The 23,475-nt window shown below is 54.6% G+C and overlaps 1 protein-coding gene across 3 annotated transcripts in view; it reads left to right on the forward strand.

Annotated features, from left to right (window-relative positions):
* Window positions 1–23,475, forward strand: part of TTC7A (tetratricopeptide repeat domain 7A) — a 117,889-nt gene that overhangs the window by 42,691 nt on the left and 51,723 nt on the right. For 2 of the 3 annotated variants that reach the window (XM_044263650.1, XM_044263651.1), the window contains exons 6-11: window positions 3,833–3,911; window positions 4,917–5,074; window positions 5,638–5,701; window positions 15,199–15,336; window positions 16,919–17,002; window positions 21,356–21,460. In XM_044263650.1, the coding sequence (XP_044119585.1) occupies window positions 3,833–3,911; window positions 4,917–5,074; window positions 5,638–5,701; window positions 15,199–15,336; window positions 16,919–17,002; window positions 21,356–21,460 (628 nt within the window). The remainder of the gene's footprint in view (window positions 1–3,832; window positions 3,912–4,916; window positions 5,075–5,637; window positions 5,702–15,198; window positions 15,337–16,918; window positions 17,003–21,355; window positions 21,461–23,475) is intronic. The other variant, XM_044263652.1, reaches the window with a different exon arrangement.

Genomic DNA, 23,475 nt, shown 5'->3' on the forward strand with positions numbered 1-23,475 from the left:
TTGTGTGTGTGTGTGTGTGTGTGTGTGTGTGTGTCTAGGGAGGCATAGTCCCTGGGCATCTACATTTCTCTGCACCCTGTAGGCGATGTCAGTGCGTGGTCTGGACGCCCTCTCCTCATGCTGATGATGTGGAGACTAAAGGCAGAGAGAGGACAGTCCTTGAGGTGGAGTGGGAGAAAGAGGCCATGGTCCCTCTTGGCTCTGGGCTCCTGGTAGCAGCCTTAGCTGGGCTGCCAGGGAGGAAGCTGGCAGGGAGCCCACAGAGTGGAAAATCACCCACAGGTCCCGGGAGCCATGGGCTGTCTCTGGGCCCTAAGGCTCTGGGGCAGTCCCAGGGCCCAGCCCCTTGGCCCAGCCTATGGCCATTGGCCCAGCTGCCAGGGCATCACTCTCCTGGAGACCTCCCGGAGCCAAGCCATTTCTTCTCTTTTCTGGAAGCCCATGAAGTCTGTCTTATTGCTCTTTCCTGATGGCGGCTTGTGCTGGGCTGTCCCCTCAGCTGGCCTGACCCCTGGCCAGCTGTCCAACTCTCGGTTCTTTTCTTATTTATTTATTTATTTATTTATTGAGAGAGAGTGAGAGCATGAGAGGGGAGAAGGTCAGAGGGAGAAGCAGACTCCCGTCGGAGCCAGGAGCCTGATGCAGGACACGATCTTGGGACTCCGGGATCATGACCTGAGCTGGAGGCAGTTGTTCAGCCACCTGAGCCTCCCAGGTGCCTTCTGGGTTCCTTTCTAAGGCAGAGACCTCAGTGGGACTGGAGGGCCTCTGCTGCAGGCTCCTCCTACTTGGGGTCCTGGGGACTCCCAGTCTGTCCCTGTGTGTGGTGTGTCTCCCAGGGAAGTCCTGTGTGTGTGTGTCCCCCCTGTGGGGGCAGGGTTTGTGGGAGGAGACAAGTGACACAAGGCTGGGAGATCCCCTCAGGCCCCTCAGGTTCTCTGCCCTCTGCTCATTCACTCCTGGACTTCTAAGCAAGATAATATGGCAAATTAAAACAAACTTTAAGAAGATCTTTAGGACCTGAAGTAAAAGGGGAAAGGAAAATACTACTATGTAGGGTGCCTGTCCCACAGGCTTGGGTGTGTTTGGGCTGCGACCATGTTCCCCTTCCTGATGGCACTATGAGCCAGCGAGGAATCCTCTTCCTGTGGGCAGGGAGACAAGGACTCCGGGTGGCTGCTACGCTTTCTCAAGATTGCAGATTTAGGATTTGGCTGAAAAGCTGGAGTTTCTGTGTCAGGTGGTCCCTTCTGGAAACTGGCTTCTTAGCACGGGAGAACCGGAAGACACCAAGCATCACCCATTCCAGTGGTTTTCAAAACTGAATGTCCATGGTAACCCGCTGAAAGCGTGATAAAGCCCAGATTGCTGGGCTCACCCCAGAGTTTCTGATTCAGCGGGTCCGGAGTGGGGGGTGTTTGTGTATGTCAGAGTTAGCATTGTTACTAAGTTTCCAGGATGCTGCTGCTGCTGGTCCAAGGACCACACTTTGAGAACCTGTGGTCTAATATTTTGTGTCTCAGACTTTACCGCTGCTGATACATGAGGTGGTTTTGAGTGATACAAAGACTGACCTTTTATAAGTACTTCTGTATTTAATCTCTACCGGCAAAAAAAGAAAAATACTCACACACCAAATCCATGATTCCCGGTGTTCTTGATTAAGATACGTCTATGAAAGTAAAAAAGAAGATGTAAAGAAAAGTGTTGGCTAAGTAAGACCATTGGTAGTGTGCAGCGAGGGGCAGAACTTGTGACCATGGGATGCGGATGACAAGTCTGGGAGACGCTGTCCACACTGAAGGCCTGGTTTGTTGGAGGAGGACACTGTGTACAGCCCATGGAGGTGACCCCTTCCTTAGGCTACTTTGTGCCATGGCAGCACCCAAACTTGAATTGTCACCGAGGGCACTTGTGGTTCCCTGGCCTGTGAGCCCCTCCTGGTTCTTCTGAAGCTCTGGACAGACTGGGAAAGTCACTGTGACTCTGACTCTGTCCCTGGGGTCTTTGTTTCCATCCTCAGCCCTGCGATGAGGGTCTGTATTTATAATGTTGGTAGTTGGCACATCTTTGCTTTCTTCTCTGAAACCAGAAGTTCCCAGAAGGCAGGGACTTGGTCTGCCTGTTTGTCCTTTCATGGGTCCAGACCCCAAAGCTCCCAGGAATCTCTTCTGTGCATGAAAGATGCAGGAGGGGTGCCTGGAGCTTTCCTGGCTGCCACCTTTGGCTTTTCACCTCTCTGTGGTCTTCCATTTCTGAAATTCCTGACCTGGCAGCCTCTGCTCTCTGCTGTGAGCTGAGATCCAGGGAATTCCCAGAGCAAAGGAGAAGGGCAGGGCCCAAATATTTGCTGAGCACCTGTGTACCAGTAGCTGTGCTGGTGCTGAGCTTCGGGAGCAAGACAGGAGCCCTGTGAGGGCACAGTGCACAACTGTTTAACCCGTAAGCGGAAAATGACCACACACGGTCATGCTTTGAGAGAGGAATTAACAGGGTGCAAGAGGGACGTAGGCCAGAGGGGTGAGGGTGGGGAGGGGTCTGGGAAGGCTGCAAGGAGGAAGTGTTACTGGAAAGGCTTTCTGAGGTTGAGTGCAGAAGGGCTGTTTAAGGCAGTGGGGAGAGTCTGTGCCAAGAGTTGACATAGATGATATGGTGGGTTGTTCAAAAAGGACCTGAGTGGGGGCGCCTGGGTGGCTCAGTGGGTTGAGCTTCTGCCTTCAGCTCGGGTCGTGATCCCAGGGTCCTGGGATCGGGCCCCGCATCGGGCTCTCTGCTCTGCGGGGAGCCTGCTTCCTCCTCTCTCTCTGCCTGCCTCTCTGCCTACTTGTGATCTCTGTCAGATAAATAAAGAAAAAATCTTTAAAAAAAAAAAAAAAAAAGGACCTGAGTGGCAGGAGACGAGATAGGTGAGAGGCCAGGGGCAGACCCGCCAGCCCTATGATGCCAAGATGAAGGCCTAGGCTGGATTCTGTGAGCCCTGGGGATGCTGACAAAGGGGCCAGCCTTGCCTGGGGCAGGGGGAGGGAGGGTGGAGGGCAGGTGATAATAGATGACATTTGCATATTGGGCATACAGACCCCTCCAGGGGCCATGGGGCAGTGTTTCAGACCACAGGCCATAACCCACTAGTGGGCCGCAAGATCAGTTTAGTGGCTGCAACCAGCATTTAAAAAAAGAGAAACAGAGCAAGACATCAAATTGGAAGTACCAGAGGGGACTGCACACAGTAGAGCTAAGTAGTAGGTCAAGAAACTTGCTTCTGTTTTATGTAAGGAAAGTATGTGCGTGCTTAAAATGTATTTTTTATTCTGGGTCATACTTTAAAAAGCTTGCAAGTTATTTCAGGGCCCAGAGGGCTGGCAGGGGTTGGGGGGAGTCAAGACTGGTCCTTGTGGTTATCCAGGCCCCCGGTGATGCAGGCTGGTCTAGGGCGCTGGTGACGGGCACTGAGAGGTATGGATGGATTCTAGCATTGACCAGGTGTACTGGGTGAAGATGGAGAATTTGAGGCTGATTCAAGTCAGAACATCTGACAAGGGTTTTAAGGGCAAATGACATCTTGTTTGAAATACTCAATCTTGGTCTCCTTTTGATGGTCAACTGGAAGCCAGGGTTCTAGGGGGCTGTGGGGGAGAGGGATCCTTCCTGTTCTTTGATCTACAATGTCCTGGGCTTCTAGGATCCTGATGTTATAGCTCTGACCTTTCATTCTAGTTGAGTGTTCTCAAGTAAAACTCAAATGGGCGGGCTCCTGCTTGTGTCTGCAGGTTTGATGATGATGTCTGTGGGAACTAGGCTGAAAATGACCCTGATTTTCCTATCTTTCCCTTAGGAACATTGTGAAAGGGATGAGAGAGCTCCGGGAGGTCCTACGCACCGTGGAGACAAAAGCAACTCAGAACTTCAAAGTGGTAACACGGCGAGGCCTTGGGGCTGGGTGCTGGCTGTGGCTGGCTTATATGGGGTCCACTTTGAGTGGGAAACTATGGAAGCACTAGCAGGCAGCCTCTGAATCAGGGATGACAGTATGTTACATGCTTTTCCTCTCCCTGTCTGTGCTCATGGCAGACATTGTTAATCGATCTCCGCATTCTCTCCCACCAACCCCAGGAAGCACCCTCAGCATCCTTGTCACAGCACTTCACAGAGCCCCTAGCGTTAGATCAGAGTAAAAGTCTGATGTCATCCCTCCCTAGCAGGGTGGTAGGCTAACTCTTACAGATTCGTTTTTGTTGTTGTTGTTTTTTTTTTTGTTTGTTTGTTTTTAAAGATTTTATTTATTTATTGCACAGACAGAGATCACAAGTAGGCAGAGAGGCAGGCAGAGAGAGAGAAAGGGAAGCAGGCTCCCCGCTGAGCAGAGAGCCTGATGTGGGGCTCAATCTCAGGACCCTGGGATCATGACCTGAGCTGAAGGCAGAGGCTTTAACCCACTGAGCCACCCAGGCACCCCAAGGGATTGTTTATGAACTTAATAAATAATCTAGACTCCTTTTCCTGCCCCAATTCAGGCCTACCTTCTTAGGCTTTAATTCAGCCCAAATCAGAGCCACAGCTGTTTCTCAGTCCAGAATTTGTGATTAAGGATCAAGAAGGAATCTGGTCAAGAGCGCTGGCTGTGCCAGTCAGTTCGTGCTCTGTGAGGGTGTGCTGAATACTCAGAGCTGTGCTGGGCTCTGTGGGGCCAGAGGAGGAGACAAACCGTCTGTCTAGGAGAGGACAGAAGATTAAGTTGAAGCCATCAAAGGCCAATAGAAGGGGTGGGAGGGGCTCAGTGCTGGAAACAGAACAGGGGGCTCCTTGGCAGTGGAATGGAGTGATGGGCCCCCGAAAGGGCAGTGCATTGCAGGGCAGGCGGATTTGGCTGGGTGCTGGGTGTGGGGCATTCTGGGTCTGAGTTGCTCCCTTTCTGCCAGATGGCGGCCAAGCATTTGGCAGGGGTCCTGCTACATTCCTTGAGTGAGGAGTGCTACTGGAGCCCCCTGTCCCACCCGCTGCCTGAGTTCATGAGCAAGGAGGAGAACTCCTTCATCACACAGGCCCTGCGGAAACCTCACCTCTATGAAGGAGACAAGTAAGCTCGCTGGACCGTGCTGGTCTCGTGCCACACTTGGGGCTCTGATGTCCCCTCTCTCCGCCCTGCGCTTACCTCCAGCTGCCTCCCAGCTCACTCTCAGGCAGGCTCTTCAATAGCCACAGGAGCCAAATAAACCAGGGAAGACAGTCTCCAGGATGGGGGTTGAGAGGAACATCCTAGAAGGTATCCAAAGGTCAAATTATTTGGAGGTTGCCTGCCTTCCTACTCATCTGCATATACCTTCTCTCTTATTTGTTTAATAATTGACGAAGGGATCTGAACAGCTCTGCCTTGCTCCTTGCCCTGGCTGTGTCGTGCAGCCCTGGGTGCTGGAAGGGGCATGTCTTTCCCCAGAGCATCTGCAGTATTTCTGGCCCTGCCGGCCACTCTGGGGCTGGAGGAGGAGCTGCAGGTGGTATTTGGTGTCTGTGAATTATGCAGGAGGGGGTCACCTTACCAGGGCTGCTTCTGACTCCAGGGCAGAAGGGCCGCGTGGCGGGCTGGCCGTGCTGCTTGGAGTGGCTTGTGCTGCAGCCGGGGCTGCCATTTGTGTTTTTCAGCCTCTACTGCCCGAAGGATAATATAGAGGAAGCCCTCCTGCTGCTCCTCATCAGTGAGTCCATGGTAAGCTCCAAGCCCTTCTTTTTCTGCCCTGGTGGGATAGGGCTGCAGGGGCTTGGGCACAGGCCGCCAGGTCCTGGCCCAGCTCCTGGCCCAGCTCGGCCTCCCATGGACGTCCCTGAAGCAAGGTCCTTGTATCTGCGCCCTCGCTTGAGGGTGAGGCTCACTTCCTAGGTTTGGGTCTGGTGCACAAGGCTGTATTTGGGGGTCTGAGTTAGGAGTCCCCAACACTTCTTCTGGATTACAAAGACAATTACCAGCTCAGGGCTGTTGAGCACAGCCCTGTGCTGGTTCTGGGACTGATGGGAGGGATTGGAAGGAGCAGGTGCTTCCAGCTCTGCCACAGTTAGCTGAGGGCCACGGACAATTCTAACACCTCCGAGTTAAAACTCCCCTGTAAGTGTCTTCCCCTGCAAGATGGTGCACAGAGGTAAGTTTGCCTGTTCAAGGAATTCACTCGTTCATGCAGTGGTTTATTATCATCATCTTTGTGCCAGGCCCTGTTCTAGAAGCCAGGAACACAGCAGCAAACAAACAAAGAAAATGTCTCTGTCCTCGTGGCGCTTACATCCAAGTGAGGGAGGTGGACAGGAAATTAATGAGGAACTACAATATCCAGGTGCAAGTATCAAGTGCTATGGAAAAATAAAGCAGGGGCACCTGGGTGGCTCAGTGGGTTAAAGCCTCTGCCTTCGGCTCAGGTCATGATCCCAGTGTCTTGGGATCGAACCCCACATCAGGCTTTCTGCTCAGCGGGGAGCCTGCTTCCTCCTCTCTCTCTGCCTGCCTCTCTGCCTACTTGTGATCTCTGTCAAATAAATAAATAAAATCTTAAAAAAAAAAAAAAAAAAGAAAGAAAAAGAAAGCAGAGGAGGGGTAATGCGTGCCAGATGAAGCCTGCATGAAGTGCTCTTTGGCTGTTTTCACCTGTTTCCCCCGCGGCAGGCTGGGAAGATGAGCCAAGCATGCACCCGTGTGCAGACAGGCACACACGCACACTTGCATGGGCTGTGGAGCCTCAGTGAGGGACAGAGGGGTGGTTCAGGGAGTGGTGAGAAGGATGGCCTGGACTGGTCTGGGAGAGGGGGTTAGGGCTGTGCAGGAGCCGCAGAAGCCAGGGGTGGCGGCGAGCTGGGGAGGAGTCCCGGGCTGGGTCTGGACTCTGACTGAGGGGCCCCTTGGAGCTTGGGAGCTGGAGACCCCCCCTAGGTTGAGAACTAACTTTGTTAAATTGGCACATCTGAGAGCAGTGTGTGGAAGTGGGAGTTTAAGAAACAAGCACCCACGAGCTGGGTTCCTGAAGAGATGGAACTGAATGTTCCCTTGAGTACCTGGACTATGAGTGCTTTGGTCAGTGGGTTTCCTCCATCTCCTCGGGTCCATCAGCAGGTAGGCAGGAGGAGCTAGGACACCGGCCTGGGGTGGGGAGAGCTCATAGCCTTCCTCAGCTCGGCTGGGGTACTGAAAGGTTTGTGGGGTCATGCAGGTGAGGGGCTAAGTGGTTGCTCCAAGGAGAGGCATCTAACTAGTTAGCCTAAGGTGCGGATAGAAATGCCGAGCACCAGATTTGATCTTCATGGGAGAACAGTGCACTTCTCACAGAAAATGGGCCCTCACTCTGACCATAGATGGAGCCCTGTTTTTTTTTTTTTTTTAAGGTTTTATTTATTTATTAGAGAGAGTGAGAGAGAGCATGAGAGGGGAGAAGGTCAGAGGGAGAAGCAGACTCCCCGCAGAGCTGGGAGCCCGATGCGGGACACAATCCAGGATCATGACCTGAGCTGAAGGCAGTGGCTTAACCAACTGAACCACTAGGCGCCCCTGAGCCCGGTTTCTAATGATGTAATCTCAGACATAGTCCTCCTCCTCCCCCCGCACCCCCACACCTGAGCCATCTCCCCATCCACACCCTCAGATGACAAGGCACTGAAGTCTCCTGTCTCAGGAAACTCCCCTCCCCCCCCACCCCGTGCTGAGGACAGGTGGGAGATAAAAAGGTGAAAACAGAAACATTCCTTCTGTCCTTTCTCCGCCAGATTCCAAGCCAATGATCTCATAGAGGGAGTCATTTTATGTTGAGCCATATGAAAAATAACAATTTCATACGTTTCAGTCTTGAACTAATATGTTCCCCATCTTAGAGATGAGAAGAGTAAGGTTCAGGACAGGTATCTGTCTTGGTCAAGGTCACATATTAATAATCCTCACAGCGGTGGTTCCAATCCCGTCTGCCTCCCTAGATAGCTTCCAAAAGCTCGGGCCATGGAGCCCAAGCCCTGGACCACAGGCTGATTCTGCTGCTTCTGAGCTGTTCTGGTTCTCAGTTTGCTCATCTGTAAAAGGGCCAAGAGGGTAATTTTGAGGCTCAGGGAGGGCTTTGCCAACAGAGACATGCCTATGGCCGTGAGACAGCAGGGGGGCTGAGGCTGGATTCTGTCTCCCCCAGCCATTTTTTGTGTTCTCTGCCTGATCTGGGTGCCCAGGAGCAGAGTTCAGATGCCTTTCCGTTAAATTATCTCCCCTACCCCTACCCCAAACTTTTAAGCTGCCCTCTTCCTATCTCAGAGTAGAGAATTGCCTTTTACTAAAAGGTGGCCCACATTTGGAGCCAAGATGAGTCTTCCTCAATATGCAATTTCCCTCCTAGCAGCTCCTACCCTTTTCCCGGAGGCCGTGTGACTTGGTGGCTTGCCCCAAAAGCTTGGGGTGTGGGCCTGCTTGCCAGGCGGTGTCCTGGGAATTCCCTGTAGCCTGTTACGCAGAGGAAATCGTGCACTGGGCTGGGAGGAGGCACTCCTCCAAGGCCTGCTGGTTTGTTTCCTCTTGCTCATACCCAGCCCGTCCCACGTTTAGAAACTTCAGGACTTGAGGGGAGAGCTTTGGCTTCTCTTCTACAGAGTTTTCCTCCTATGATCTGGATCTGGCCTCGGTGGCTCCGAGCTGTTTCTCAGAGTGACCAGACAGCCTCTGCCTTCTCTCTAGCTCCTGTTTCATGCCCTCCTTCCCTGCGGGTCCCATTTTCGGTCAGATCCCTGACCTGATCCCTTGGCCCGACCCTGAGGCTCAGCCTGGCCTCCAGGTACCTGCAGGGTTTTCCTCATCTCCCTTTGGTACTGCCTGGGTTTGGTGACAGTTGATAGGGAGAAGCCTCTAGAACAGCAGCTGGCTACCTTGGCTGCTACTTAGCTTTGCCTAATACCTGCAGGATTCATTATGCTGCGGTAAAAGCTGGCCCAGCACAGTCGGCCCAGGAGACGTAATCATCAACGCTGTCCACCACCAGGATCACCAGAGCAGCTGCTCTGAGAAAGGGAGAGTGAGGGTTTCCTGAGCATGTCAGCCCCTATTTTGTGGTCTGGAACTCAGGCAGTCCTGAGTGTGGGGCTGTTACCTTGGATGTGGTTTTTGTTATAGGCTAACTGGGCACAATTAGAATGAATAGAGAATGCCCCCCCCATCTTTCAAGAGGTAAATAGAATCCTTACAAATGCTGTCACAGAAATGCAAGGTATGCAAGTGATAACTGGTTGAAGATTTGTGTTTTAGACCTAGTTTAGGGACATGTTAAAATCGATCCATCCACCCACGCATTTGCTCCTCCGTCCGTCTGTCCGTCCATCCCATCTCATTTGAGCAGCTGTAGTGTGCCAGGCCGTACTTGACCCCAGAGATACAGTGATGAGTTCAATCCCTGCCCCCCATCCCAGATGGACTCCCACCTCCTGGAGATGGATCCAGGGACCAGGAGGAAATCCTGGTCCTCGTATCAGAAGGAATCACCCCAGTCTGCTGAAGCCCAAGCATATATTCTAGTTTTTAAGAGAACCCTGGATCAAACTAGTCTGATTTTCTCAAACAGTTGGAGAACCAGGAAGTACAGAAGTCTTGATCCTTTCAAAAATACTCATCTAGGCATAAAAATATATGTGGAGACAGACTGAACTTGTGGGTCTATTTCATTCAGCTGGTGGAGAAGTTGCTGCTGGTGTCATGTGCTCGGGAACCAAAAGTTTCCCAAGGCCTAGTGCTGAGTGGGGAGGCTGGATAGCTTCTGGGGACTGGAGCCTACAGGTGAACTGTGTCAAATCCAGGGTCAGACCCAGTAGTCTGAGCCTTGAATTTGCCATTCATAGTCTGTGCGGCCTCCACAAGGTTCTTCCCTCCCTGCTCCTTAGTTTTCTCATCTGTAAAATGAGGCTAATGAGGCCTTTCTTGCACAAAGCCAGAAAACGAACACACAGGTGCCTGGTATGTTACAGATGTTCAAGACAGGTTTGTTTTGTCCTGATAAATGCTTGCTTCTGATTCAGTCATTTTAGAGAACAGTAAGGCTCAGATCAGGTTGGGAGAAAAATTGGTTTGAGGGTACCATTCTGTTTAAAAAAAAAAAAGAAGAAAAAGAAGGAAAGTGCTTCTTGGGCTTGATTCCATCTGGGAGTCGCAGAGGAGCACAGATCCTTCCAGCGTCTGGCCCTTGGTTTGCTCTGCCGCAGGCAGCCACGGTAGGGGATCTGCTTGGGCATTTTGCCAGCTCCAAACGGGTGTCTCGGTAGAGGTGGGAGAGCCTCTCGCCCTCGCTGGCAGGAAGAGCTGTGATTTCTGCTGCAGAAGCCTGACGCGGCAGGAGAGTGGGGGCCGGCGTGGGCCTGGCCAGGGCTCTGGGTGGATGGGTCCATCACAGAGTATGTTACTTCTTGGCTCCGTGGACTGGCAGCTTGAGAGCCGTGGTAATTATGTCTGCTGGTGGGGGACGACAGCAGGAGCGGAACATGACGGTGCCCTCCAGGGAGGGGCAGGTGCCAGGCACAGACGCTGCCAGAGGACTCCTTTCGGGGTGTTTTTGTGGGGTGCCAGCTGCAGGCCCTGAGACTGGGTCCTTGGCCAAGGCGGAGCAGCTGTGGCTGAGAACAGGGTGGAGCAGGGCCCTGGAAACGTTGCCCAAGGGGCTTTTTCCCTGATTGGGAAGGTCTGGTTTGGTGTTTTGCTTTGGTTTCCCCATACGCAGAGCCATCCCAGGGCCTCTGATGGCATGGACGAGGCTACTGCACACTTCTTCAGAGGCCTCTGGGGGTTGAAGTCAGAATGTCTAGATTCTAATCTGGATCCCATCTATCTGTGTGCCCTGGGGAAAGTCCCTGGGCCTCAGTCTTCTCATCTGTGGAATAGGACAATGGTACATGAGGTCGTCATGAGATGCCACTTGCAAAGTACTCTCACCCTGTTCCTGTCGGGGATTAGAAAGGAGAAACGGGGCTGGCTGGGAACAAAGGTCAGTGCGGTCTGAGGCCCTGCACTCAGTAGAGAGACCAGGGCTGGCAGGGGGTGCCCATGAGGCAACAGAAGCCGTCCCGGACTGGCCCTTGGAGGTGCAGCCTTACCTCCTGGGGAACTTGCACAATTAGTTCACATTCTGAGCCTCAGTTTCCCATCGGCAAAGGGGGCCTAGTGGTTTGCTCCTGCACCTTCCTGGGGTTACTGTGAGTCCGGATGAGATGTGAGGGGTGTGACCCTGAAAAGCTAATGTCTGGCTATGGAAGGAGGACTGTTGGAGGAAGTGTTGCCTGCCTTGGCTTTCAGATGGGCTGGCCAGCCTGGGGACACGGCAATTCCCCTGCCAGTCCTCCCATAAGGCCCTAACTTTGCTTTCTGGATCCTTCTCCCAAGACCAGATGCGGGTCAAGCTGGCAATGATGAGCTGTTGGAGGAGGGGGGTCAGAGGTGCATGCTTTTTTTTGGGGGGGGGGGCTTTTCCCCTTTTGGCTTGTAGAGGGCCTGGGGTGAATGTTCTCGGTTTGGAGGAGGCTTCCTTGGGTGGGGGCAGCCAGGGGGCCCAGGTTAGGAGAAGGTACAGCTCAGGACCCTGCCTGGGACAAAATGTGTGGTCCATACAAAGGTGAGGCATCCATAGAGGTGGCGTCAGAGATTATGCAGGGGGGAACAAGAGGAGAATATTGTTGGTGATTCCCAGAGGAGTGAGGTTGGTGGTGGTGAAAAGAATAGTCAGTGTCTGTATCTCGCTGTGTAGGTCATAGGCACATTCTTGTCTCTGTCTGCATTTGATCTGAAGGATTTCCTAGCGAGGCCGTTTGAATGGTGGAGGCAAAGAGTGGCTGGGACTAGTCCAGGGCAGGCTGAGCATTCAGGGAATTTGGGAGAGTCGTTGGCCTGAAGATGGTAAGCCCAGGGGAGGAGGGAACAAGTAACCCAGGGCACGCAGGCGGTGACTGGAAGCCCCCAGCAGAGTGTCTGAGGCCCCGCCCTGGGGGGGGGGAGCGCACGAATTCCTCCCCCTTCCCTGGCCCCCACAGCTTCCTTCCTTCTGCCCCCCTTCCCCCACCCAGCGAGCTCCACCCCCGCCTCCCATCGCAGCCCTGCCCTGGAGCCATAGCAACCAGGACAGACTTCTGCTTTCGGTTTTCCTTTGTAGAACCTTGCTTCCCTTTTGACACAGGCGCCAGTTTCTGAGGACCCCACCCCCCCCCAGGAGACCCTTTTTCTGCTGTCGGCCTACAGGGGAGGCCCAGTCCCCAGGCTAAGGACATGTTCAGTTCTGTTCCTGGTTTTCTGACTTCATCCTAACCCAGTGCTGGAAATCCACTCCTTCTGCGCTGCACCCCCCCCATGCCCCCCACACAGAGACACTGTTGTCCTAAAGGTCAAGGTTGAGGGCAAGAGGAGTCCGGTTCCACACCAAGCCCAGAACTCTTGCTCAACATCACCCATTCTACAAACATGGACCAAGGAAGGTGCTGGAGACAGTGAGACATGTCCCTGACCCAGAACCAGGGAACCCTTGGGCATACAGGGGCTGGGGTGTGTGCCCCATGGTGGGAAAGGACAAGAGGGGGGCAGCCTTGCCTGGTGGGATCAGTCAGGTTGACAAGTATCTGAGTTGAGTTGTGAGGAGCCCAGAGGCATGCAGGGTGACAGAGGGTACTGACAGGCCGTGGTGCTGAGAGGGTGCTGCGGGGAGTTCTGTGGGGCAGAGGGAGGACTGGGAGCTGGTTGGGAGAGAACCTGGCTGGGTGGGCCAGGCCTGGTGGCAGCCACAAGAGGTTCAACCTTGTGCTGGGGCAGTTTGGAGGGGGTTGGGAGCTGGGGTCCACAGGGGTTACTCTTCAAGTACAGGCCAACCTGGGGGCATAGCTCGCTGCCCACCATCCCCAAAACAAGACTGGTCTGCATGGATAGCTTCCAGATTCTGCATGTGCCAAGCCAGGCTTCTCCCCATACTCCACAGAAGAGCCCCCCCATCACCCCACTGCAGGCTGCCCGCGCTGCTCCCTTTCCATCAGGATCCCTCTCTCCCAGCAGATTTCTAGGTCAGAGTGCACTGAGCATGAGTACTTCTTACTCCCGCTGCTGCTTCTGGGCCCCATGGCCCCATCCTCTCATTGCCTCCGCTCTTGTCTTGGCTGCCTGGTGAGGCTGCCTCTCGGGGCCCCACCCTTGGGGGCTGAGCTGGGGAGTTCTGGAGGGGAGGGTTGGAAGGGGAGGAGTGGGGAGGTACGTGGCCAGTTTTGTGTTCCTACTTCGCTTTGTCAAATAGCTCCTGCCAAGCCTCTCCGAATTTCTTCTCTTCCTGATGGTGCCTGTGTGGGTGGGTTTCTTTGGCGCTTTCCCTCTCTGCTCCTCTCCCCTTAACTCTTTGGGCTTCCTGACCGGCTCTTATTTGTCAGGCTGGTACCAGCCCTCATCCTTTCTGGGGATCTCCTGGCACCCTGCACCTTCTCCGGGGGCTGCTCCGTGTACATGGGGGTGGCAGCAGCCTCCACTTGCTATGGCTGGAGGGGCACCCATCACGGCCTCTGGCCACTGGCCTGCCTTGCTGAAGTGCCCCCATGGATGAGTCACTTATTGGGTCTTAGAGGCGTTTTGGCTTCCAGAAGCCTCTGGGCACGTACTTCAGGCCTGCACAACAGGACGCATTCAGAGCTTGCACTCTGAAGGCCACTGACTGGGTTTCTTCTGCCTCTATGGCTCCTCACCCATGGGGGCCTCAGCTCCTGACCTGGGGAATGGCTTCATACTCCTGCCCAGAGAGAGGTTTTGAAGACCATCTCTCGACAGGAAGAATAATGTGGATCTGACAGTGAGAAATTGGTTTTAAGGGCCAGGATCCCTTCTGTCCCAGCATCCTCAGGTCTGAGGTCCTATGTGGGCAAGTAGAAAACGATGAGTTCCAACACACAAAAGGGGGTTCAGCCCCTACTACAGAGGGTGAAGGAGGCTGGGAGTAGCCAGCAGGAGCATAGCCAACAGGAACATCTGGCTGGAACCAAGCCTTGCTCCAGCAGATATAGCCCTCAGGGTGTGTGTGTGTGTGTGGTCACAGAGCATTCCTAGCCTGGCCTCTGCCCTGGTGCTGCTCAACTCAGAGACCCCATGATTCATGCTGGTTACTCCCAGGCCGGAGTGTTGTCTCCAGAGTATGGGTTTATAAGAGGGAGTGGGACCAGGGGCCACAGAGCAAGAGAGTGCCGAATCCCCAGTGGGGAGATTTCAGGCTTGGTGATACAGAGCTCCCCACTTCGGAGTGTATAGTCTCCTACTCCTTAAGCATATTTTCCCAACACCCCCAGTCCTGGGACCCAGCAGCTTCCTGGCAGCTTTGAGCTGCTGAAATCCTGAGTGCTAGGCACCAAGCACAGAGGCTGCGTGTTGGAGATTTCTTAGGGAGCTCTGAGAGGAGAGGTCTGTTGTCTGAAGAAATTGAGCATTGGGTCTGGGTTGAACACAGTGGTGATGGGAAGGAGGTATGGGGCTGGGAAGTCCTTATCAGAGGTGCTGATGGCACCAAGGGGCTACAGCCCACGAGTCAAGCAGCAGAGCCCCCCACCTGATCTAGACACTTCCAGATGTTACCTGAAGCTCTTTCTGTGCATGGACAGTTACAAGCTTGCAAAGAACTGGTTCACAAAACTGCTCCCCTCTATCCTCAAAAATGCTAGGGTCTGAAAGACGAGGGTTGCGGGGCCCTTCTGGATGAGAGGAGACAGAAGAGACATGGCCCCGGAATGGTGGCGTGGACCTGGATGGGGTTCTGGGATGAGAAGCCTCAGACCATAGATCTGACTGTGAGCTGGTAGTTAGACCAGTTTTACATTTCCTGAAATACAGGCATTCCTCCGGCGGTTGTACTTAGGGGTCAAGGGTCATCTTACCTTCCTGACTCTATTCTTATTATCCTATACTGGAGAGCGACAAAGCAGGAGTGGTCAACACTGTCACCCTTGCATCTTTTCTGTAGGTTTGAGACTTTGCAGACTAACACACTGAAGAGTAGGGGCCCTCAGAACAGCTTCCTCACCCCATCCTCAGCTGTGGGTGGACGTTTTCTCTCTTTCATGGGGGCCTTCATGGGGGTGGGGGCAGGGCTCTGGCTGACTTCGGAAGCATGGCCTGGGTTAGCAGCGTAAGGGCGACAGTCCCTGGGACTCAGGGGCAGGCCGTTGCTTATTTTCTGTGCTTACTCTCTCCCCAACCATGTCCCCCCGCAGGCTACTCGGGACGTGGTGCTGAGCCGGGCGCCAGAGCAGGAGGAGGACCGGGCGGCAAGCCTGCGGAATGCGGCGGCCATCTATGACCTCCTGAGTATCACACTGGGCAGGAGGGGCCAGTACGTCATGCTCTCCGAGGTATGGTGACCCATGCCCTCCCCAGAAGCCAGGTGGGGCCACCACTGGACCTCCCCCATAGTCCCTTCCCGGTTCCACCAGGGGGGGTACCGTCTCCTTGGGAGATAGGGCTGGGAACTATTCCATTGCTAGGGCTGGGAGAGCTGCGCTTCCCTGGCAGGATGAGTGGTTTGGGTTTGGGTGGTTTTACTAGCTTTTTAATGTGTTTTTCTTTCAAAAGAACACGTTTCATTGTATAAAGAAGCATGGGGGGAAATTATCCATCCCCCAGCTTCCCGCATGGATGACGCTGGTGTTTTGTGACTGCCTCTGCTGGCAGAGCTCTGAGCTGGGTGTGTGTCAGGACCCTGGACCCCCTCCCACCTGAGTTGGACAGAGCAACCCCATTCTATTGAGCAAAACCTGCTGGGGCAGCGCTCCCAGGGTGGTCCCTCTCTGGAGTGAGGGCAGGCACCAAGCTGCCCCTCTCTCCGTTCCTCACAAGGCTAATGGCGTGCATGCATTTTAGAACTTTCAAATATGGGCTGGAATCAAGAGTGGCTCTGGGGACCCTATCTCCTTGCACAAGAGGCCCATTCCTGTAGTAGCTTCTCTTTCCACGAAGTTAGGAGGGCCCCTGAGGGAGCTGGTGACATTTGAGCCCCAGCCTGTGCCCAGCACCATGCAAGGTGCTTTTAGGTGCTACCTTCTTGAAGTGGTGTTCTCTTGAGTTTACCAGTGAGGAAGGCAAGGCCTGGAGAGGTGGTTTCCTGCCCTCGATGGTGGAAGGGGTACACCTGAGCCAGCTCGTGAACCCAGGCCATTGAGCTCTTAACATCCATGCTGTCTGGTCCCGAAACCTCACCTCTGTCCCCAACCCTGCCTGTCTGTGGCCACGTGGTGAATCCTGGCCTCACAGCCTGGCTTCTGCCTCCATCGTGTGGAAACGCTTGTATCTGCCAGATTTCACCAGGCCTTCCCTGATTTGGGGTTGTCCAGGATCGGACAGGCTGGTGGGGCAGTCTGTTTTCTCAGTGGTCATAGAAAACAGCAGAACGCAGAAAAGCCTTTCCATAATGGGCGGCTTTGTGGGCCAGCCCGCTCTGCCACTTACTGGCCCTGTGACTCTAGCAAGTCATTCAAACCTCACTGTTCTCATCTATGAAATGGGACTAATGGGAGAACCCACCTCCCAGGGTGGCTGGGAACCATGTGTAAGTTATTAACACGTGTAAAAAAACAGAGTGGTACCATGCACAACAATAATAAATACTAGTAATTATTTTCACGAGATGCTGACATGTTAAAAACCCAGACCCATTTCATTCCCTTTTCCCCAGCACCCTGTGAGGCAGTCACATATGAGGGAGGTAGGAACCAAGGGCCAGAGAGGGTAGGAGACTTGTGGAATGTCACACAGAATAATCTGTCCAGTGGCAGGGACAGGTGTTATGCCTGAAGTTTTCTTACGAAACCAAGTATGGGCCTCCTGCAGCCTCGTATGGGAAGTGATCTGAGCAGTGATTGTCCTGGGGGATATTGGATCGCCTGGGGGTGGGAGGACCCCTGGGGGGCTACGTGCTGACTGGCTCCCTCTCCTCAGTGCCTAGAGCGAGCCATGAAGTTTGCATTTGAAGAATTTCACCTTTGGTACCAAGTGGCCCTCTCCATGGTGGCTTGTGGGAAGGTAAGACCCAGGGGTCATGTTGCGGGGGAGGGAGGTGGCACACCTGCCTTTGGGGCCTCTGCTCTCCTCCAGTCCCCTCCAGGGCTGGGCAGAGGGCACCTCGGTGAGTCAGAAATGTTCTCCAGCATCGGATTTTCACCTCTGGGAGAGTGAGGGGCAGCAGAGGGTCACACACTCAGATCCCTGTGTGAGTCTGGTGTCCACCTGGGAGTTACAGGTGCACAGCTATGAGTCTGTGGATACTTTTCTCCTAGCCCATGTGCACACATGGGGCAACAGCGCACTTCCACGTGTGACTTGTTGAGTACCACTGCAGGCAACAGGCGTGGGGCATAGGTTCTGAGTGAGGGATGCATTCATTTGGGCCGTAGCTCTCTTCCTGCCCGTCAGGTGTGGCATCAGGAAAGGACCTTCACATGGAAGGACCTGCCGAGGACGAAAGGGTTGAAGGGTGGAGCAGTGGGGCAGTGCCCACGAGGGAGTCTGGGGGGAGAACTGCGCCAGTGGATGTGGCTGGGACAGAGGCAAGGGGAGCTCTCTCTGCCCCGCACAAGGGGTCTGACTTTATCCCCAGTCACCAGGGCCGCCTTTGCTCTCTACCCACCAAGCCCTGTTCCAGCACCCCCTGGTTTCTGCTCTGATGTGAATTATACTTACATAAGCCTCTATTTTCAGCAGTAACATGAAAGGAAAACCTTTCCAGAGCTGGGTGCTGAGGGTGTTAGAGCCGAGGATGCTACGAAGGCAGGAAAGAAGGTGGCAGGAACTTGCAAATCATTCCAAGAGCTGTAAACACCCAGAGCCCTTTTGTTGGGCTGAGGGAATTCCTGCCCCCCTCCCCCGCCCATCTGTGCCACCTGCCATTTCTAGCCCAGCAGCTCGGCTCAGAGGAGGGCCCTCCTTGGCTTGCCAGCACCTCCTCCACAAAGGTTAGGCAGGAAAGAGGAAGAAGAGCAGTGCTGCCGCGGAATAGGTGGGAAGGAGCCAGGGAAGTAGAGTGAGAATCAAGTGGGGGGCCTCCTCTCCCCAACCCCCAGTGGGCCTCTGTCTTCCCAAACCTCTTCCCCAGCACCACCATGTTGATCACCCCCCAAAACATCTTAAAGGCACAGACATGGTCTATCCTGGCTCTGTGCTCAGCAGGGTCTTGCCAAGGCTCAGGGAGAGCTCAGGCTGCAGCTAGAGCAAGGCCTGGGGGAGGGGAGGAGGTGGGGCTCGGAGCCTGGGCAGACAGCTCACTGCTGCATGTGACAGTGTCTTCCTGCCTCGGGGAAACAAAGAACCTCTGATCTTACAATAGAGAGAGTGTGGGCCAGGAGGAGAGGCCCAGGGCCAGGGCAGTGGTCCTTACCCTTCTTGGGTTGTGGGACCCTTTGAGATGAAAGGAAAGCTGGGGAGCCCTCCTCTGAAGAAGGCTAGCTTTAATCTCTCAGAAGGTAGCTTTAATCTCTGACCCTGTGCCAGGAAATTCCCCAGTCAAGGGAGAAGGTGTTCTCCTGGGAGGGATGGGATCTTCGATGTCCCTACTGAGAGGAGCCAGGCTCACAGAGGTCCACACACAGTCCAGCAGATCCCAGGCTCCAGGGAGCTGGTATCTCAGCCCGACTCCTTCACAGACCAGCAAGGTGGGCACAAGAATGGGCTTACAGGCAGGGCATTGGGGTGATTAGTGAGTTCCTCACACGTGAGGCTCCACAGGCTGGAGACATGGAATTATACCCATGCCTGCCTTTGCTGCAGCAGGAGATTGTTCTGGAAGCGCACTCCCTGCCCCCTCAGGAACCCTGCACACCAGCTCAGTCTGCCTAGTTGGCCCAGGCAGCCCTCCAGCAGAGTGGCCAGAGCTGGGCTTTTGCCAAAGCCCAAGGTAGGAATCAAGGTTTTGTACCTGCACTCGTGCCAAAGGTGTGGCTGGGTGGACGTGTATATGTTGGACACCTCAGCCTGCTGGAGGAGAAGACAAGGTCCATGGCATGATTTAGGTCGCTCCTTCTTGTGGTCTCCTCAGCAGTCACATTGTCTGTGTTGCTAGGTAACCACCATGACAAAAAAAAAAAAAAAAGACACAAAAACCCAAGCTGCCTGCTCTTACTGGAGTCCTCTGATGGCTCCTAAAAGAGCAATGCTGGGGTGCCTGGGTGGCTCAGTGGGTTAAAGCCTCTGCCTTCGGCTCAGGTCATGATCCCAGGGTCCTGGGATGGAGCCCTGCGTCTGGCTTTCTGCTCAGCAGGGAGCCTGCTTCCCTTCCTCTCTCTGCCTGCCTCTCTATCTACTTCTTGTGATCTCTGTCAAATAAACAAGATCTTTAAAAAAGAAAGAAAGAAAGAGCAATGCTTTGTGTCTGTGTGACATGAACATGGATGGTCAGGGTTGTAGAACCTCCATCTCAAGGACAGAGAAACTTCCACTCTGCAGAGGGCAGCAGCCAGGGAAGGAGGCCGAGGGGAGCCCGAGGCTTGCTGTGGTGTGTGGCCGGGGTTCCGTGGCCAGGTGGTTGGGAGTGGCATTCACAGAAGTGGATCGCCTGGTGACTCCTTCAGGCCCCTCACGCAGGCCCCTTCCCCACAGCTCAGGCCTGGAATAGGACATCTGCTGACGCCCACCTGTGCTGGGTCTCACACACTCGCTTTCTGAGAGAGCAGGGGGGGATGGTAGCTTTGGTCTTCTCCCCCTGGCCTTTCTGCAGGCACCTGATAGGCAAGAGCCATGGCCTCTTCCCTCTTCTTCCCTCTTCCTGCAGTGACCCCACAATGCCAGCCCAGCACCGGGCACAGAGCCAGCCCTTGGCTGAGACATCTCGAACAGGCCTGATATGCCTAAGCCCAGAGCCTCAGTCTGTCATGTCTGGGCTGAGAAGAGCTTTTCCTTAGCTGGTCGGGAAGGGAGGGGTAGCTAGAGAAAGACTGGGCATCCATCTCTCTCTCTTCCAGTCTTTCACACTGAGTTTGAACTGATAAGCCTTCCAGAGCCCCCATTGCCTCAGTGGTCCCCCTGGAGTTGCTGGGGAGGGTGAAAGCTAAGTAATGGTAAGGCAGCCTGGCTCACAGTAGGGCTTAGTACAGGGGAACTGTGCTCACACACATGGCCCTGCCTGCCTGGGGTGTCACACAAGTATGGAGTGTGCACACTTGGGGGGAGGGGTGTCCCTGTTGAGTTTCTTGGAAAAATGTTGAACGCAGTCAGAAGCCCTGAGTGGTGTGCGTCTCGTGTGCATGTGTGTGTGTGTGTGTCTGTCTAGCGGGGCGACCCAGGCTGCTTCTCCTGCCCTAGGAATCACTGCAGAGGCAGGAAAGGGCAATTACGAGCCTAGAGCCATGGATGGGTACTGGCCTTAGAATAAGTTTCAAAACTTTTCTGCCTTTCAGTTTCCTCATCTGTAAATAGGGACAAGCTCACCTGCCTCATAGGAAAATTGTGAAATTTTAATTTATAAAGCACCTAGAGAAGGGGAAAGCAGACTTTCCATACAGGGTTAGATAGTAGATGTTTTTGATTATGCAGGCCAAACAGTCCCTGTGGGAACTCCACTGTGTCATAAAAATAGCTGTAGGCAATACGTACATGAATGGGCGTGGCTGAGTTCCAATAAAACTTTATTCACAGAAGGCGGCAGAGGGCCACATTTGGCCTGTGGGCTGGGTTTTGCTGAGCTCTGATTTATAACTGTGTGGTGCATAGTAACATCTGAATAAGTGTTAGCTGGTGTTCTTTTTCTCCTTACTGTGACTGGTAGCATTACTGCCTGCCTGTGGATGGTTTCCTGTCCTAGCCCTCCGTCCACATGTGGCCATCCTCAGTAGGTCCATTCTGGCTCCGTCTCTGTGGCTGAGGCCCTGCAGCCTCGAGGGGCCCCAGACTCCTGTCTGGAGGGTCTCTCTGCCTCTGCCAGCTCAGCTTCTCTCCTTCTCTCTGCCAGCCGTTATGCCCCCCTCATCTCCTGACCACGGCCCTGCCTCCCAGTTCTCTGGAGCTTCGGCCTCATCTTGTCACTGTAAACCAAGGCTGTTGAACTCAGAAGTTTGAAAGAGCCCTTTTTTGCCCCTGAAATTTCTGTAGTTCACATCTGAATTCTTTTAGAAGCACTTCTACCTGTTGTTACCTGAGCTTTTGTTACCTGGGCAAGGCTCACAGCCTCCATTCTCCAGATGCAGAATCTGGGGCCAGGGAGGGATTTGTCTGTCAGCATGGCCAGGGCTCCTCTTGCTGGGCCCTCTTCCTGCCTCCTAGGGGGAAAGGGGTGCAGAGCAAGGACTAGTTATTTGGGAAAGGCCCCCCCTGCTGTAAGCATGAGACCCCCAGTCTGTTGAGACCCAGGGCTGCCGGTGATGGTGTCACCTGCCCTTTCTTCTGCAGTCAGCCTACGCCGTGTCACTGCTGCGGGAGTGCATGAAGCTTCGACCCTCGGACCCCACCGTGCCCCTGATGGCCGCCAAGGTCTGCATTGGGTCCCTGCACTGGGTGAGTGAGCTGTGGGGGCAGGGACCTGGGCCCAGCGGCTCCTGCAGAAGGGCGGCAGGTGGGCATGAGATGAGGGCGTGCACACCTTGCTGTTTGTATAAGGGGTGGGATGGGGGTTGTGTGGGGAGCTGTGAGGCAGGCAGGCCTGGAAGGAGGAATCGTCTGAGAAAACCAGCCTCCGTCTGTAGCAATAGGTTCCCTGACTCAGGCTGATATCAGGTTTATGGTTCAGTCTTGAGATGTGGTCTCCAGGGAACCAAATGTAGAGTCAAAAGTAGCAGGGGCCCCTGCCTGCCCAGCGGCGCGGTAGTGGGCGGGACTCAGAACATCTGGGCTGGCCGTTATTTAGAGAGATGTTCATATTACTATGGGGGGTAGTGCTGTGTGGGCAGGACTAGAGGTGGCCTCTTTTCTTGGGCCCCTCATTCCTTGTGGCCTCAGCCTGCGGGTCCCTGCCCTGTGCTCAGCTGCCTGCCGAGGGCTCTGCCAAGGTGGCTGAATGGGTGCACCCTCTCCCCATAGGCCAGTATTCCGGCAGCTTGGCTCTGAGGCCCTCCCAGAAGCCAGCAGCACAGAGCCATGAAAGGCACTGGGCCTGGGACCCTCTCCTCCTTAGGCTCCTCCCAGGGGCTACTCTGAGCCTGTGGGGTCTTGGGGCGGAGCCTCTGCAAAGGTGTCTCCTCCTACTGGGAGCCTTCTTCCCAAGGGTCCCCGCTTCCTTGTGCCCACACCAGCCTCCTGAGCTCAGGGGCTATCCTAGAACAAATGCATCCTCTCCTGCCTGTTGGCCGTCTGCCCTACCACCTCTCTTTTCTTCGGACAAAATAGCTCCCATTCCTTCATCAGCCCTTCAGGCCCATGTCTCCCCATGGGGATCCACTCCCACACAGAGGCCTCCCCTGCCTGTTCTCCCAGCTCCCCAAGCCCACCCTCTCTGTGGTTGGGTGGCCAGCTTGTTCCAGGCCCCAGGGGCCTACAGCGGCCCACTGCCACTGCCCCCTCCTTGGGCATCCAGCCGTGGGAAGGGAGACTCCATGTTTGAAGCCTTCCTGCCAAGTCTTCCAGGGACCAGAAACTGGCCCCCACCATCTCTGGGTCCCCACCTCGCCACCCCGTGGGCCTTGTCCTCTCTTCACTACAGAGAGGACTGCCTCCCTAGCGTGAGGAGCAAGGGGGGAAGAGTACCTTCCCGTCTGTCTCCTGGTTCTCAGATTTCTGTAGCTGAGGTTTGACCTCAGCTGAGGCCTGCATGGCCGCCGTGGCCCCCCTCACTGTGAATGGCGGAGGAGGGGGAAGCATGGTGTCGGGCCCCAGGCTCAAGAGTGTGGCTTCAGTGAGGGGAAATCTGGCAGAACCACCTCTACAGGCTCCAGGCATTAGGAAGTAGCTGTGGTGTGAGTTGGGTTAGAGTTTCCCTGCCCACCTCCAGGTGGTCTTGGTACACAACCTTGCTGTGCCTTGGTTTCCTCATTCTTAAAATGGAGATGATAACAGTCCGTTCCTCAGATGTGGCATAAATGACATAAAGTATGTAGAAGGCTGGACGGGTCAGGAGATGCACGGAGGAGGAGGCCTTGGACTGTGGAGGGCTCAGGCCTGTGGTAGGTTCTTTTATCAATGCTTGCTTCCCCCCCCGGGATTAGTGGGGAAACCCCTTACCCCCCACGTCTCTCCAGGGGACCTGTTGGCACCCTGCATCTTACAGGTGGGGAGCTGTTGGGACGTGGGTGATATGCGGTTGTCAGCAGAGACACCCAGACCATTGCTCTGCAACAGAGGGCCGTGGCGGGAGCTAGGGGTCACAGAGACAGTGGGCTCGCTGACCCCTCGCTCACACTCCTGAGTGTTCTTGGGGCTCCTCAGAGGGGCTTCATGCCCATCGCCTCACCAAGCTGGGTCTGGGATGGGCCCCTGTCCTCCCCGAGGCCCCTAGCTCTGAGGTGGCTATGGGTGTCCACCCAGCCGGCAAGCGCCCTTGCCAGGAAGCCTAAATTTAGGCCTTCTCGCCGTGGAGG

The sequence above is a fragment of the Neovison vison genome, chromosome 8 (genome assembly GCF_020171115.1).
Source record: "Neovison vison isolate M4711 chromosome 8, ASM_NN_V1, whole genome shotgun sequence".
NCBI lineage: Eukaryota > Metazoa > Chordata > Mammalia > Carnivora > Mustelidae > Neogale > Neogale vison.